This window comes from Mercurialis annua, linkage group LG3 (assembly GCF_937616625.2).
Source record: "Mercurialis annua linkage group LG3, ddMerAnnu1.2, whole genome shotgun sequence".
NCBI lineage: Eukaryota > Viridiplantae > Streptophyta > Magnoliopsida > Malpighiales > Euphorbiaceae > Mercurialis > Mercurialis annua.
The window spans coordinates 4,315,345-4,329,228 of NC_065572.1; the positions used below are offsets into that span (position 1 = coordinate 4,315,345).

At 34.6% G+C, this 13,884-nt stretch overlaps 2 protein-coding genes across 2 annotated transcripts; one reads left to right on the plus strand and one right to left on the minus strand.

Moving 5' to 3' along the window:
* Positions 1-4,300: 4,300 nt before the first annotated feature.
* On the minus strand, positions 4,301-5,481 carry LOC126674752 (putative B3 domain-containing protein At2g27410). Its single transcript, XM_050369251.2, has one exon. It carries the CDS (start codon positions 5,390-5,392, stop codon positions 4,397-4,399), a length of 996 nt encoding a protein of 331 aa, XP_050225208.1. The 5' UTR covers positions 5,393-5,481; the 3' UTR covers positions 4,301-4,396.
* Positions 5,482-6,511: 1,030 nt separating this feature from the next.
* Positions 6,512-8,151, plus strand: LOC126672161 (uncharacterized). The gene is made up of 2 exons (XM_050366107.1): positions 6,512-7,010; positions 7,052-8,151. The coding sequence occupies exons 1-2, from the start codon at positions 6,512-6,514 to the stop codon at positions 8,149-8,151; spliced, it is 1,599 nt and encodes a 532-aa protein (XP_050222064.1).
* Positions 8,152-13,884: the final 5,733 nt, after the last annotated feature.

The window sequence follows — 13,884 nt, forward strand, 5'->3', positions numbered from 1 at the left end:
GTGCCGCCCTTAGCCAGGCTAGCTTAAGGTTGTATTTATAGTGGTTAGGGTGACCTAGGGTTTTTAGAATCTTCTAGAACATTCTAGAATATTTTATGTTGGAAGTGTGTGAAGTGATTAGTCATTAAGTGTTAGGATTAGCTTTAAACTATAATTTTTTAGTTAAATTCGTATTAAGGATTGGTGGGTAAGTAAAAGATTGCTAAAAGTGTGTTTTGGTGCTAAAAAGTGTTAAAAAAAAGTTCCTCGGGCCCAATAGGTTTGGTTAAGGTCAATTTCAGTCCGTCAAACTTGTAAATTGGCCCATAAACTTCTAAGATATGACAATTAGTCCAATTTCTAGACTTACATTAAAATTTCTTTGAATTTTTATGGGTTATTTATGCCTAATTATGTTTTAATCCTCCAAATTTATAACTGTGCATAGATTACGCCTGCTTAGATTCCAGCAAGCAAATCGAAAGCTCGTCATCTGGACGGAAATCTCTGAAAATCATTATTTGACGCTTCAGTTCCTTATAACTTTTTACCTGTCCAAAAAATAGGTGTCTACAACTGACATTAGATCAAGAAGTTAGATAAAGTTAAACCTATAACTGTCAATTGTCAAATCTAAAGAATGTCTAAACATTCCGGCCACTTTTAATAACGTGGCAACCCGAACAACAATATTATTTTATATTTTTCCACATCAGATAACACATAATTTTGTGGGGAAAATTTATTTAGACTTATGTGTTATCTAACGTGTCAAAAAATCTAATATTGCAAATCCAAATCAATCAATAACTCTAATTTAAATGATATCAATTTTACTTTCACGACTCGATTGTTTTTTATTTAAAAATACTATGTCGGATTCACGTATGGCATGTCAGCAAAAATTATACACCATGAAAACACTGCTTATACGCCATTTAAGAAAAGGGTGTATTATCCCCTTTTTAAAAAAACATTAGGAGCTCAACTTGTAGAAGTTAAAACGAGTCGTCATTGCATGTGTTTGTGGAGTGCAAGTCCGCTAAGGACTGCTGGGCTGCCTCGAGTCTGAATCTTGTTTTAGACGGGTTCTCAACAGTGTCAGATTGGTGTTAGAATTGGTTGTCTTTTCTGATTAAGGAGGAATGTGACCTAGCTGTTATGATATGTTGGGGTATTTGGCTCAATAGATATAATGCAATTTGGTATAAAGCGGTGAGTAATGAAGAAGGCATAGTTAACACGGCCTCCTGTCATCTCTTGGCATGGCAAAATGCTAGAGGAAAGCTGAAATTTGTTAATGACAGAGACATTGGAAGGGCAGATGGCTTGGATGGAAGAGGCCGAACAGTTGTTACTTTAAGGTGAACGTTGATGGAGCAATTTTTGAGTCCGAGGGTAGAGTGGCGGTAGGTATAGTTGTGAGAAACGAGCTTGGGCAGGTAATTCAAGCGAGATAGTTTGGGCTTAGAGGAAACTTTGATCCTCGTTCGGTCGAGCTCATGGGCATCCGGAAAGCTTTGAGTTGGCTAAAGAATAAAGATAAGCTTGTTATAGAGTCGGACGCGATGGAAGCTATTTTCGACATTCGAAATTCAGATTCGGTGGCGGGAGATTTGTCGGTGAAGAATTGTATTAATTTAGCGAAACAATTTTTCAATTAATCTTTTGTGTTTGTAAGGCGATATGCAAATCAAGCCGCGTATTTGTTAGCGCGTAATGCTTGTTCCTTATCAAGTTATCGTGATTGGTTTTCGAAGTTTCCTGAGTTTTATAAAATTTACTTTGATCTCAAAAAAAAATTAGGAGCTCATTTGCTTATTGTTAAAGAGGTTAGGGGTTTATTAACCCCTTTTAGACTTTAGGGACATATGTATTCTTCACTCTGAACATTAGGGGCGCCCCTTTTCCTAAAGAAAAATTTAAATTTATTTAAAATAAGATAATATTATTTTATTTTTTATTATTTACAATTATTCGCATGTGTCATATGCTAGTTTTTTTTTATTATTGTTATTATTATTTATAAGAGAAAATAATAATTAATTATCTAATGATACTTATAATTTACATAAAAAAAATTAAGTTGTCTCGAAGAAGCTAAATTCATTAGCTCAATGTCTTTAGCTCCTGAAAAATTAGACAACGCAACCGTTGAGTCATGTTATTTGTCTAATAAACTAATAACTCGTTATTCATGTGAAGTATTTAATGATAAACACAAATACTATTGTTTGTTGTAAAAATATTATGGCGCAACAATTTCATAAAATAAATACTATAGCCCTTGAACCCTTATAGCTTGCAAAAAGAGAATATATGTACCTTATTATTAGGATTTTTTTTATTTGTATCAAAAAATATAAAAAAAATACACCATTTTTTATTATTTATAGAAATATTACAAATTTTATTAAAATTGTATTCTTATTTTAAAAACAATTTTATTTTATTTTATTTTTTATTTATAAAATATTATATTAAAAAACAACTAAAACACCAAAAAAACATCGCAAAAGTAGATTAATCGGTCGCTGCAATGGTCGAAAATATTTTTTGTTAATAGATGTCAACAACATGATTAACAAATAGTTAATAACGCGGTCAACACATGCTATGTACACTGTTGATCGGTGGACTATTTTGTTGGTTTTTATGAATAATTATTTTAAAGTTTTTTTTAATGTATTTTGAGTTTTAATTTTGTTTTTGAGGCATTTTTAATGTTTTAATATATTTTTGATGTTTAATTCTTTTAAAATGGTTTAGTGTGGTCTCTTTTGTGTTTTTTTCTTGGTATTTTTATATTTTTTTACCAATATTTTGTGAAATTTTGAATTCGCGAGCAAATATTATTATAAACTCAAAAATAAATTTTTTTGACTTTTAAAATAAAATCGGCTTAATTCTTTAAAGAACTCCCACATTATATTCTTTTTCTATTTATATTCTGACCTTATTAAAACACTATTCATATTCAATTTTAAATTTTTATGTTTCATCTTTATTTTTATTTAATCCTCACACACATGTAACAATTTACTAGCTAGTTTGCACTTGTTGTTTGCATTTTCCTTGGCATAATTTCTGAAAAAGTCTCATAATTTTTTGACATAATCAATATACTTTTTCTACGTCAATGTTGAATTGCATGTTACCATACAAAAGTTAAAAGAGTAAAAGGTTATTTTGATCCTTAAATTTATACTTAAAGATCAATAACTTAGTTGATTTATCATTTAAAAACAATAATCTATATTTTTAGGTGAATTAATTTCAAAATTATACAAAATGAAGAAATTCGGGAACCATGATGATTCAATTTAAGAGTTAATTAATCTAAAAAAAATATATTACCCTTATAATTAATTAAAATGACTAAATATATACATGTTTAGGGACAACAATAATCCTTTATTCAAAGTTGAAATTAAATTTATGTATTATAAGCTAATGAAAATAACTTGAACATCTGCATAATCATATCTGAAGTTCTAGAAGGAAAAAAGATAACATGCAATTCATATATCAGGATTAAACTTCTATTATTAGAAAAATTATTGCACGCAAATTCTTGCGGTATGTTACTTATACAATAAATTAATAGTGTGTTAACATATTTTTAATTTTTTGGTATAGAGTGAATAAAAAAACCGAATCAAACATAACCGATTGACTCAGTTTTAAATGTTTTAAATTTTAATAAATTCAGTTAAGAAACCTTTAACCAAATTACCCAAAAACCTTAAAATAACTTTTTGGTATAGAGTGAATAAAAAACCGAATCAAACATAACCGATTGACTCAGTTTTAAATGTTTTAAATTTTAATAAATTCAGTTAAGAAACCTTTAACCAAATTACCCAAAAACCTTCAACCAAATTAATCAAATTAACCGAAAACCTTTAGCCGAATCAACCACAAACGTTTAACCAAATTAACCAAAAATCATTAACCGAATCAACCCAAAACCCTAAACCGAATTAACCATAACAAATCAGTTTATTCGGTTACTGCAATTTAATCAAATTTTTGCTTACTCATAGACTAGGTACCCAATTTGTTTGGAATTAAGGGAGGTGGGTGAAATAAGCCTGTTTTGATCAGATGATCTTGCATTAATTCTGCTGCTACAAATAAATCAAAATATTATTGCATAATTTTAACATCTAACCCATGAACAAAACATTTGAGAATCAATTTCAATATGCAATAACCATTATGAGCAAAATCCAGAAAATAATCACAAATCAAAACAAAAACATGATATCAATTGTCTCAAAATAAACCAGTTTGAACAGAAACAAAGAGATTAAAAATCCAAAACAGAAAAATTTCTTCAATTACATAAATTTAAAGTTAATCTCTACAATTAGAACGTAAACTCATCAGTAAACAAAAAACTAGAAAAGCTTAATCAATCAATGACAGTACTATAGCTTGAACTAGCACCATCGCCACCAGCAGCAGAGGACTCAAAATCAGCAGCCGCATCATCATTATGATCATCGTCAGCTTTACGAACATTAACGATAGCAAAGCAAAGCTTTCGTTCGGAATCTCTATACGAAAAAACCTGAACTACGGCTCCAATCTTCAGAGCATTCTCCGTTTTCGAAACAATCTGATTCCATTTATGATACAAGGTGTAGATAAAAGTATTGGTCATCTTCCATCTCCGGAATTTGATTTCAGAATGAATATCACCACACGGTTCGATCACAGAAACCGGAATGAACCCTTGCTCGTTGTCCTTCCATACAATTTGCTTCTCATTATCGTAGAGAAAATCACACATCACTTGCTTCTCAGGAATTGATAACCGATCATGGTGCGGGTTCAAGTCCGTTTTAAAAATCCGCTTCATTATCACCAATTGCAAATCAGTTCCTGACAGTTCCTCTTCGATCCGTTTCCTCAATTCAGTTGGAATTTCAGGCGGCGGATATAAACCCGCTTCCTGAAATTTAACTCTCTTTGGTTTAACCTTTTTTATTTTCTTGTTTTTCTTGTTCTTGATCTTGATCATCAATTTCTCTGAAATTTCTATTTCCTCCTGCAAATTTTCTTGACTCGGAAGATTCCGAACAATTGGGTCCAAACAAGCTTCAGGATTCTTCAATATTTCTTTACCATCGTTCCGAACAATTGGGTCCAAACAAGCTTCAGGATTCTTCAATATTTCTTTACCATCGCCTCGTTTTCTCTTCGGTATATCGAAATCGAGCAAATCTTGAGGCCTGGAACTTCTCCTACAACTTTTTTTCATGAAGCTGACAACAACGAACTCTGTAGTCAAATCAATTCCTTGTCTTTTCCTTTTATTCTTATGCTGTTCATCTTTTTCAAGAAGCCCGTATAATTTTCCGATTCTTTCCAACGCAATCGCCCGTCTCCTGTCAAATTCATCCATCTCTCTGTATTTTTTTCCAAGCTCAGAAATTGAAGAACAAGAGAAATTTGAAAAACAACACGGATACAAAATAAAAGTAGGCAGTATGGGTAATATTTATAGGGTTTAAGTAGAGAATCCTGATGAGAATTGGAGAAATTTTCTGAGATTTGCAAGTGTTTAATCAGGAAAATAATTTGGAAATAGAATTCAGATGATAAATGAAACTAACTGAAAAACTGTATCTTTTTAGATTCTACTTCACTCTGATTGGCTACTAATAGTTGTAATACTAATACTAGTATCTATTTTGTCTCTTAATTTCTTAATTAATGTTTAAGATTGGGCAATGTAGATGACGTGGCATTTCCCTAAGCTTGATTTCAGTTTTTTTTTTCTTTAGGAACACGAAGAAGTATTAGGAGTGATAAAAAAATTCGATTAAACTTTACAAATACATTTTAAACGTACTTCTATGTTTACAATTTATTAAACGTAAAATAGTTTAAAAATTATATACAATCTGAATATACTTTCTTATGGATGATATGGAAAACTATTTCATTTTTTTATCCTTTTCATTTCATTTTCTAATTTCGGAAAACTTAAGAAGTAGCTCGTTATGTGAATGTCGCTTATATGTTTGGCTCGTGTTCGGTTAAAGCTTTGAATACTAAACTCAAGCTCGGTTTATTTAATTTTATAATGTTTTGATTCGGACTCAGCTCGTGTTCATTTGCTTAAATATTAAACTTGCCGATGTTGAGCTCGTTCACCTAGGTGTTAAACGAATTGAGAATTTATTTATTAAAATAATAATGAGGCGAGCTCCTTTAGCATTTAAATGAATGAACATAAATCAAATCTAAATAAACGCGTATATAAACCAGATTCGATGGTCATAAAGATTTTCTGATCAAAATGATACCGTGTATATAATTAATAGTAGGAAGAGTTAAACTTCTATCTTAATTCTAACGCTACTATTTTAAGAGTATTTATCCCATAAAACCGTCACGCCACGTCATTTTATAACAAGTCAATGAGCATTTACGATAGAAAATCTTTCAATTATTATTTATTCTTTTATCTTTTAATTTTCACATGGCGAATATACTATTGGTTTGTTGTACGAATAACATGACAAAACGATTCTGTTGTATAATTTTCCTTATTTCAATCCCAAAATGCTATTATCTCTACACCAAGGATTTTCGCGAACCATCCATTGAGGACAGATCGACTAAAAAAGCTAGATTCAAGGAAGATGAAGTGGTGGAAGCTCCTCCAGCAGGAATGTATTTTAAGGACAAAGTTCTACAGAATGACAGAGAACGAGCATATTCTCTTGCGGGTAGCCTTGATGAATTTGAAGTCACCGATGAAGATGTTCTAGTTTACACGAATAAGAGCATGCCGTCTATTAGATTCTCTGATCGAGTCCAGACTGAACTCTCCAAACAATGGAAAGCCACGGTTATTGTCAAACTTCTTGGAAGACCTATAAGTTATCGGAATCTCTGCAATAGACTGGAATCAATGTGGAATTTCACCCAAGGGTTTGATGTTATTGATCTTGAGAACAATTACTTCATTGTCAAATTCAGGAGTGGCAACGATATTGATGCAGTACTAACAGGTGGCTCTTGGGTTATGTTGGGGCATTACCTTTCAATCCAGACTTGGAATCCTCAGTTGATTGTATTACTGATAATATTCAGTCAATTCAAGCTTGGATAAGACTCCCCGGCATGCCGATACACTATTACAATAAGAAAGTCCTGAGATATATTGGCCAGATGGTTGGCCGTGTTCTTAAAATTGATTACTGTACTGAAGCCGCTGAGAGGGGCAAGTTTGCGCGTATTGCGGTAGAACTTGATCTAAGCAAACCTCTGGTTTCTCAATTCTGTCTGGATGGAAAGGTCCAATTTGTCGAGTATGAATGCCTTCCTCGTATCTGCTTTAATTGCGGCAGGTTTGGGCATACTAAAGATCATTGCCCTGATATTATTATCGCTAATATTCCGCCTACAGTCAGCTCAGGTATTAGGGTGGAACCAGAAAATGTTATGCCGGCGGCGGAAGTTGCAAAGCCTGAAAACCCTAATTTTGGTCCGTGGATGATAGTAGGCAAAAGAGGAAAGCCAACAACAGCTTATGGTAAGAAGAATTACCGCATTTCTGGCAATGATAATAGGAAGGAAAATCACAATGGATCAAGATTTCAGGTCTTGGAAAAGGAGAGTATTGAGGATCCTGCTGATTTTGAGGAATCTCCGACTTTAGTGGAGAATGGTATTGAGAATATCGTTTCTCCCCCTATTCTTTCCATTAACAACAAACCTAATGCTCACCATGCAAAGAAAGTCACAAATGCCCCTAATAAGTCAGCCAACTTGGCGGTTAGTAAGGCCCATGAAAATCCCCCTCACAAACCGGATCTGCAGCCCATTAACCGCTTTGTTGTGAAAACAAAAGACACTACGTTGAACTCCATGCAACACTCAGTTGTTAGTGTGACTTATAATACTGACAACTGCTTAAATGCCTCCAAACCAAGTTCTTCTTATATTGTTTCCCACACCCCCAAGATAGCCAAACCACCTGATATTATTCATTCTAATAATGTTGAGAACCAGTTTAGGTCTTTCGATCAATCTTATTCGTCTCAAGACCTGGCTATGGATAGTACCATGATTGAGGCAAGTTCAGTTTCTAAGAATGATGAGTCTCCAAAAGTTGAAGTTATGGAGGGGATAGCTCATTATCCTATCTAATTTGTGTTTTTTCCTTCTTCACCTCTTTTATTTATTTTCTCTATGTCTGACAACAAAAAGATTATGGTTTGGAATGTTCAAGGTGCAGGTTCTACAAGCTTTTTGCGGGTTTTTAAGAATTTTTGTAGAAAATACAAATTTGATATTGTGGGTATTCTTGAGCCAAGGATTAGTGGCGTGAAAGCAGATATCTTTATCAAGAGCAGTGGGTTTTCTCGATCTCATAGAGTGGAAGCTAATGGATTTTCTGGGGGTATTTGGATTTTATGGAATGAGGGTACTGTTATTGAGATTTTGATCAACAACAAATATTTCATTCATGTTAAAGTTGTTGATGGTAGCAACTCTTTTCCGCTAACCTTTGTTTATGCGAATCCTAACGCTAGCTTGCGTCTTCACTGTTGGAGTGATTTGGCGACTCTAGCCTTGTCGATTGATGAACCATGGATTCTTGGAGGAGACTTCAATGCCGCTCTTCACGAGTCCGAAAGGAAAGGTGGAGCGGCTGGGAGGAGTGGTGTTTGTCATCAGTTTAAGAGCTGGGTTGAGCTTCATAATATGACTGATTTAGGGTTTTCTGGTTCTCCTTTCACTTGGAGGAGAGGCAATCTTCTTAAAAGACTTGATAGATTTATTTGTAATGATTCCTGGATTCTGAAGTTCAATTACCATTACATTACGCACCTTCCTAGAGTGAAGTCAGACCACAATCCGATCTTTTTGCAATACAACAAGCAGAGGGGACATAATGCTGGTAATAAAACCTTTAGATTTCTTGCGGCATGGCTTGGAGATAAGGGGTTTGAGAATCTTGTTCGATCAACCTGGAATGTGTCGAGTTCTTTGGTTGATTGCGTCAATAATTTCACTGTGCAAGCCAAACATTGGAATGTGAACGAGTTCGGAAATATTTTCAAGAGGAAGGATAAGCTTCTCGCTAGAATTGATGGGATTCAAAAAGCTAGGGACAAATTTGATACTCCCAACCTAGCTAGGATTGAAAAACATCTCCAGCATGACCTTGACGAAGTTCTTTACCAAGAAGAGTTGTTCTGGTTTCAAAAGTCGAGAGCCGATTGGGTGGTGGATGGGGACCATAATATTGCATTCTTTCACAGGAAGGTAGCCCAGCGGCGTAGACATAATCGTATTTTAATTTTGAAAAACCCTGATGGTGAGCTTGTGGAAGACCAAAGTATTATGAAGCAGATGGCTTTAGATTACTTCTCTAAGCTGTATACTAAAAATGGGGACCCAGATAAGCCGTTCCCTTGTCATGGTATGTTTCCGACTATTGACGACCATGTGAAAGCTGATCTCTCGACTCCCATTACTTCCGAAGAGATTAAAGCTGCCCTCTGGGATATGAAACCTTTAAAGGCCCCAGGTTTAGATGGTTTGCATGCTATTTTCTACCAAAGCCAGTGGGAGTTTGTTGGTAGTAGTCTGTGCAATTTTGTGAAAGGCATCTTCGACGGTGCTCCGATCCCGAAAGAGGTGAACCAGACTCTTATTACTCTTATTCCGAAGTGTGATTATCCTGATTCTCTTAAATCCTTTAGACCGATTATCTTGTGTAATGTTTCGTACAAAATCATTACCAAGTTGATATCTAATAGATTTAAAAAAATCATGCCTCTTATCATAGGACCTGCCCAAACTAGTTTCATTGCAGGTAGACAAATCACTGATAATATTATTTTGGCTCAAGAAGCAATGCACTCTTTGAGGTCTAAAAAAGGTCGGAAAGGGGTTATGGCCATTAAGATTGACTTGGATAAAGCATATGACAGAATTTCTTGGGATTTTTTACGCGATACTTTACTGGATGTGGGTCTTCCGTCTTTCTTAGTGGATGTTGTTATGCAATGTGTCTCGACGACCTCGATGAATATTCTCTGGAATGGCAGCCTGCTAGAAGCTTTTTTTCCTTCTTGTGGTATTAGACAAGGAGATCCGTTATCACCGTATCTTTTTGTTTTATGTGTAGAGCGGTTGGCTCATCTTATCATAAGAGAGTGCAGTGAGAATCGTTGGAAAGCGCTCAGTTTGGGCCGGGGCTGTCCGCCTCTCTCATATCTATTTTTTGCCGATGATTTACTGCTTTTTTGTGAAGCTTCTACTGATCAAGCAGTGGTTGTCAATAGAGTTCTGGATTCGTTTTGTGAGGCTTCGGGACAAAAGATTAATAAAGAGAAAACGGAAGTTTTGTTCTCTAGAAATGTGCCCTTACGCCAAGGCAAAGTAATAGCCGAGAAGTTGGGGGTTGCTATCACAGATGACCTGGGAAAATATTTGGGCATTCCTTTACTTCATGGTAGACTTACAAAGAGACATATCAGTAGTGTCATTACCCGCATTGGCAGCAGACTTTCGAATTGGCAAGTAAAGACTCTCTCTTTTGCTGGTAGATCTACCTTAGCTAAATCAGTTATCGAAGCTACTCCGGTCTACTCTATGCAAACTATGGCTTTTCCGAAAGGTACCTGTGAGGAGATTGAGCTGAGTTGTAGAAAATTCTTATGGGGCTCTTCTAGTGAGGGCAAGAAAATCAATCTTGTTACATGGGCAGCTGTTTGTCAACCGAAGCAGCATGGAGGTTTAGGCTTCAAGAATATGAAACTTATGAATGATGCTTTGCTCATGAAGTTGGGTTGGCACATTGTGGCAAGCAAAGATAAATTCTGGGTTAACATGCTCCGAGCTAAATATGGAGTCAGTGATGATAATTATCATGTCTTGAATCGCACGGCTCGTGGCTCTCATCTGTGGAAATCCTTGAGGAATATTTGGCACAACATTATCAATGGCATTCGTTGGGCTCTGTGTGATGGTAAGAAGATCCGTTTCTGGCAAGATGCTTGGTTGGGTGACGATACTACTTTGATTCAGGTAGCTATTTGCGCTATTTCTTCTCTTAAAGTGGATAAAACGGCATCTGAGTATGTTGATAGTAATTACAGGTGGGAGTGGGGTCACTTCGCTAATTTGTTGCCAACTACTTGGCTTATGCGTATTGCTCGCTTCATTCCTCCAACCCCTTCGGCAGGTCCTGATTTTGTTTATTGGGGTCACTCATCTTCGGGTAACTTCACTACCAAGTCGGCTTATCGCTCTCTAGCTAACCCGGACTGGAATGAGTCTGATATCTGCTGGAAGCTCATTTGGAGTTGGCCGGGCCCTGAGAGAATTCGGCACATGCTTTGGATTACCATGCACGGAAAGTTGTTATGCAATGGGGAGCGTTATAGGCGTCACCTTACTGACGATAGGAGCTGTACCAGATGTTGGTCGGAAGAGGAGGATAGAGACCATGTCTTAAGAAGATGCATTTATGCTAAACAGGTCTGGTTGCGTCTTATTGACAATTCGAAGAAGTTGAGCTTCTTTACTTTAGACTTTAATGATTGGTTCATGTCTAATTTAAGAGGTAATAATTCGTTTGGTATCTCTGATAATTGGGTCTGTATTTTTGGTGTCACCATTTGGAGGCTTTGGCAGTGGAGAAATGAGACTATTTTGGGCAACATTAATTCATCTGTGGCTCATATTATTCAAGACATCCATAATAGAGTTGATTACATCTCTGTTTTGCATATTAATTCGGGCAGGATAGCGCGGTGTATCAGTAGTAAACAAATGACTTCTATTTGCTGGTCTTGCCCTCCTCTTGATTGGGTTAAGATAAGATCAACACTGACGGCGCCTTTAGTTCGGTTACCGGAGTTGCCAAAGCCGGCGGAATTATTCGGAACGACTCGGGAAGGTGGTTAGGGAGTTTTTCAATGACGATCGGAGAGGGATCAGTGCTAGAAGCGGAGTTTTGCGGTGCCTTTCACGGTTTGCTTTTGGGTTGGAACTTAGGGGTGAGAAAGGTTATTCTGGAGATAGACAACAAAACAGTGGTGGAGAAAATCCTTAATGATTCTGGGGCTGCTCATTTTTCTAATGTGGTTGCTGCTATACGGGATTTGATCAAGCGAGATTGGGATGTTAAAGTTACGCACATCTTCCGGGAAGCCAACTTTGCTGCGGACCACCTTGCAGCTATTAGCGATGATTATATGACTAGTTTTACAGCCCATGAGAGCCCTCCGGGTTGTTTGCTTCATTGGATTCGTCATGATTTACATGGCACCTCTTATGACAGGAACATTTAGTTTCAGTTTTGCTTAGGCTTTTGCCTCCTCCCCTTGTACCAAAAAAAAATATTCACAATACAAAGCAAATTCCAAAAAATTAGCAATAGTAGGTATTGCCACGTCACCCAAATCAAGCAAAATAATTAACGATATGACTGGATATTAGAAGTAGAGTGTAATTAATTAAGAAAGTATAATCCCTAATTAAGAGACAAAATAGTACTAGTATTACATTTTGTTAATAGCCAATGAGAGTGAAGTAGAATCTATAATATACTGTTTGATGTTCAGTTTAGTGTCATTTAATACCCAAACTCTATTTCCTAATTTATCTCTTTACTTCACACTTCCCACGGCACGAAGATACCAATTTCTTATTTTCCTGATTAAAACTTGGATTGGAACTCAAGAAAATAAAAAGTTCTTAATCTATTTGGTTAATCAACAAAAGTTAACCTCTAACATTAGCTGAATTATAACCAAAAACCTTTTACTGATTTTAGATTTATTTAATTTTATAAGTAAAATTGTTCTAGTTTGCATTTGGTACAAAATGAATCATAAAACCGAATCGACCATAACCGATTGGTTTGAATTAATTTAAATCTTTATTAATTCAAGGCAGTTTTTTTAAAATTTTAATTTTACTTTATTTTGGTTCGATGTGAATGAAACGCACACTATTATTCTGTATAAACCAAAAACAATTAATTTTTTTTCATCAAAAGATAATCTTGCATGAACTCTGTTGCCACAAATTAATCAAAAAATAACCCGCTCGTTTATTTAGATATTAACGCGCTGATGTGGAGCTCGTTCACCTAGGTATTAAACAAACCAATAACTTAATTTATCTAAATACTAAATTAGACGATTTTCTTTAGCATTTAAATGAACCAGCACAAATCAAATCTAAAAGAATATACATAAACCAAATTTGATATATGGTCTTAAGGTTTTTTGTGATAAAAAAACACCGCAATAACTCTGCAACAAGGTGCTAGCAGTAGTAATCTGAACAATCGCCTGTTTTTTATTTGAACTAATGATATTTTCAACGTAATATATTACTCAAGTACGTATAATTTTTTTATTTGCTAATTTTTTTTGTCATGTTTTCAATTATTTCTAGCATTCCGTGAAGGATGAAAAGAAAAGAACAATAAAAATAGTTTATAATGTATTTATAAATAAATATTATTTATACTGAAACTGTAAGTCTAGTATGCTTGGTATATTAGCACAACTATATTATTTCTTTGTATGCCTAAAGTATTAGACAACATATTAAAAATATACAATTAATAATTGAAAAATATTAGTATTCTATACAGAAGTTGTTAGTATACCTAGATACAAAAAGTATATATATAATGTAAACATACATTTCCTCGCTCTATTTAAAAAAGGTTAGATGACTTTTACACTAAAATTAATCAAACATGATAGCATTTTATTTTATTCTATCTTGTTTATACTATTAATTAGTGAAATCTAACTTAATCTAAGCTAATAATAATCTATATGTTGTAAATTGAATTGTATTTAATGTATATTTAAAATATTGAAGGGATAAAATAGAAGTTCGATA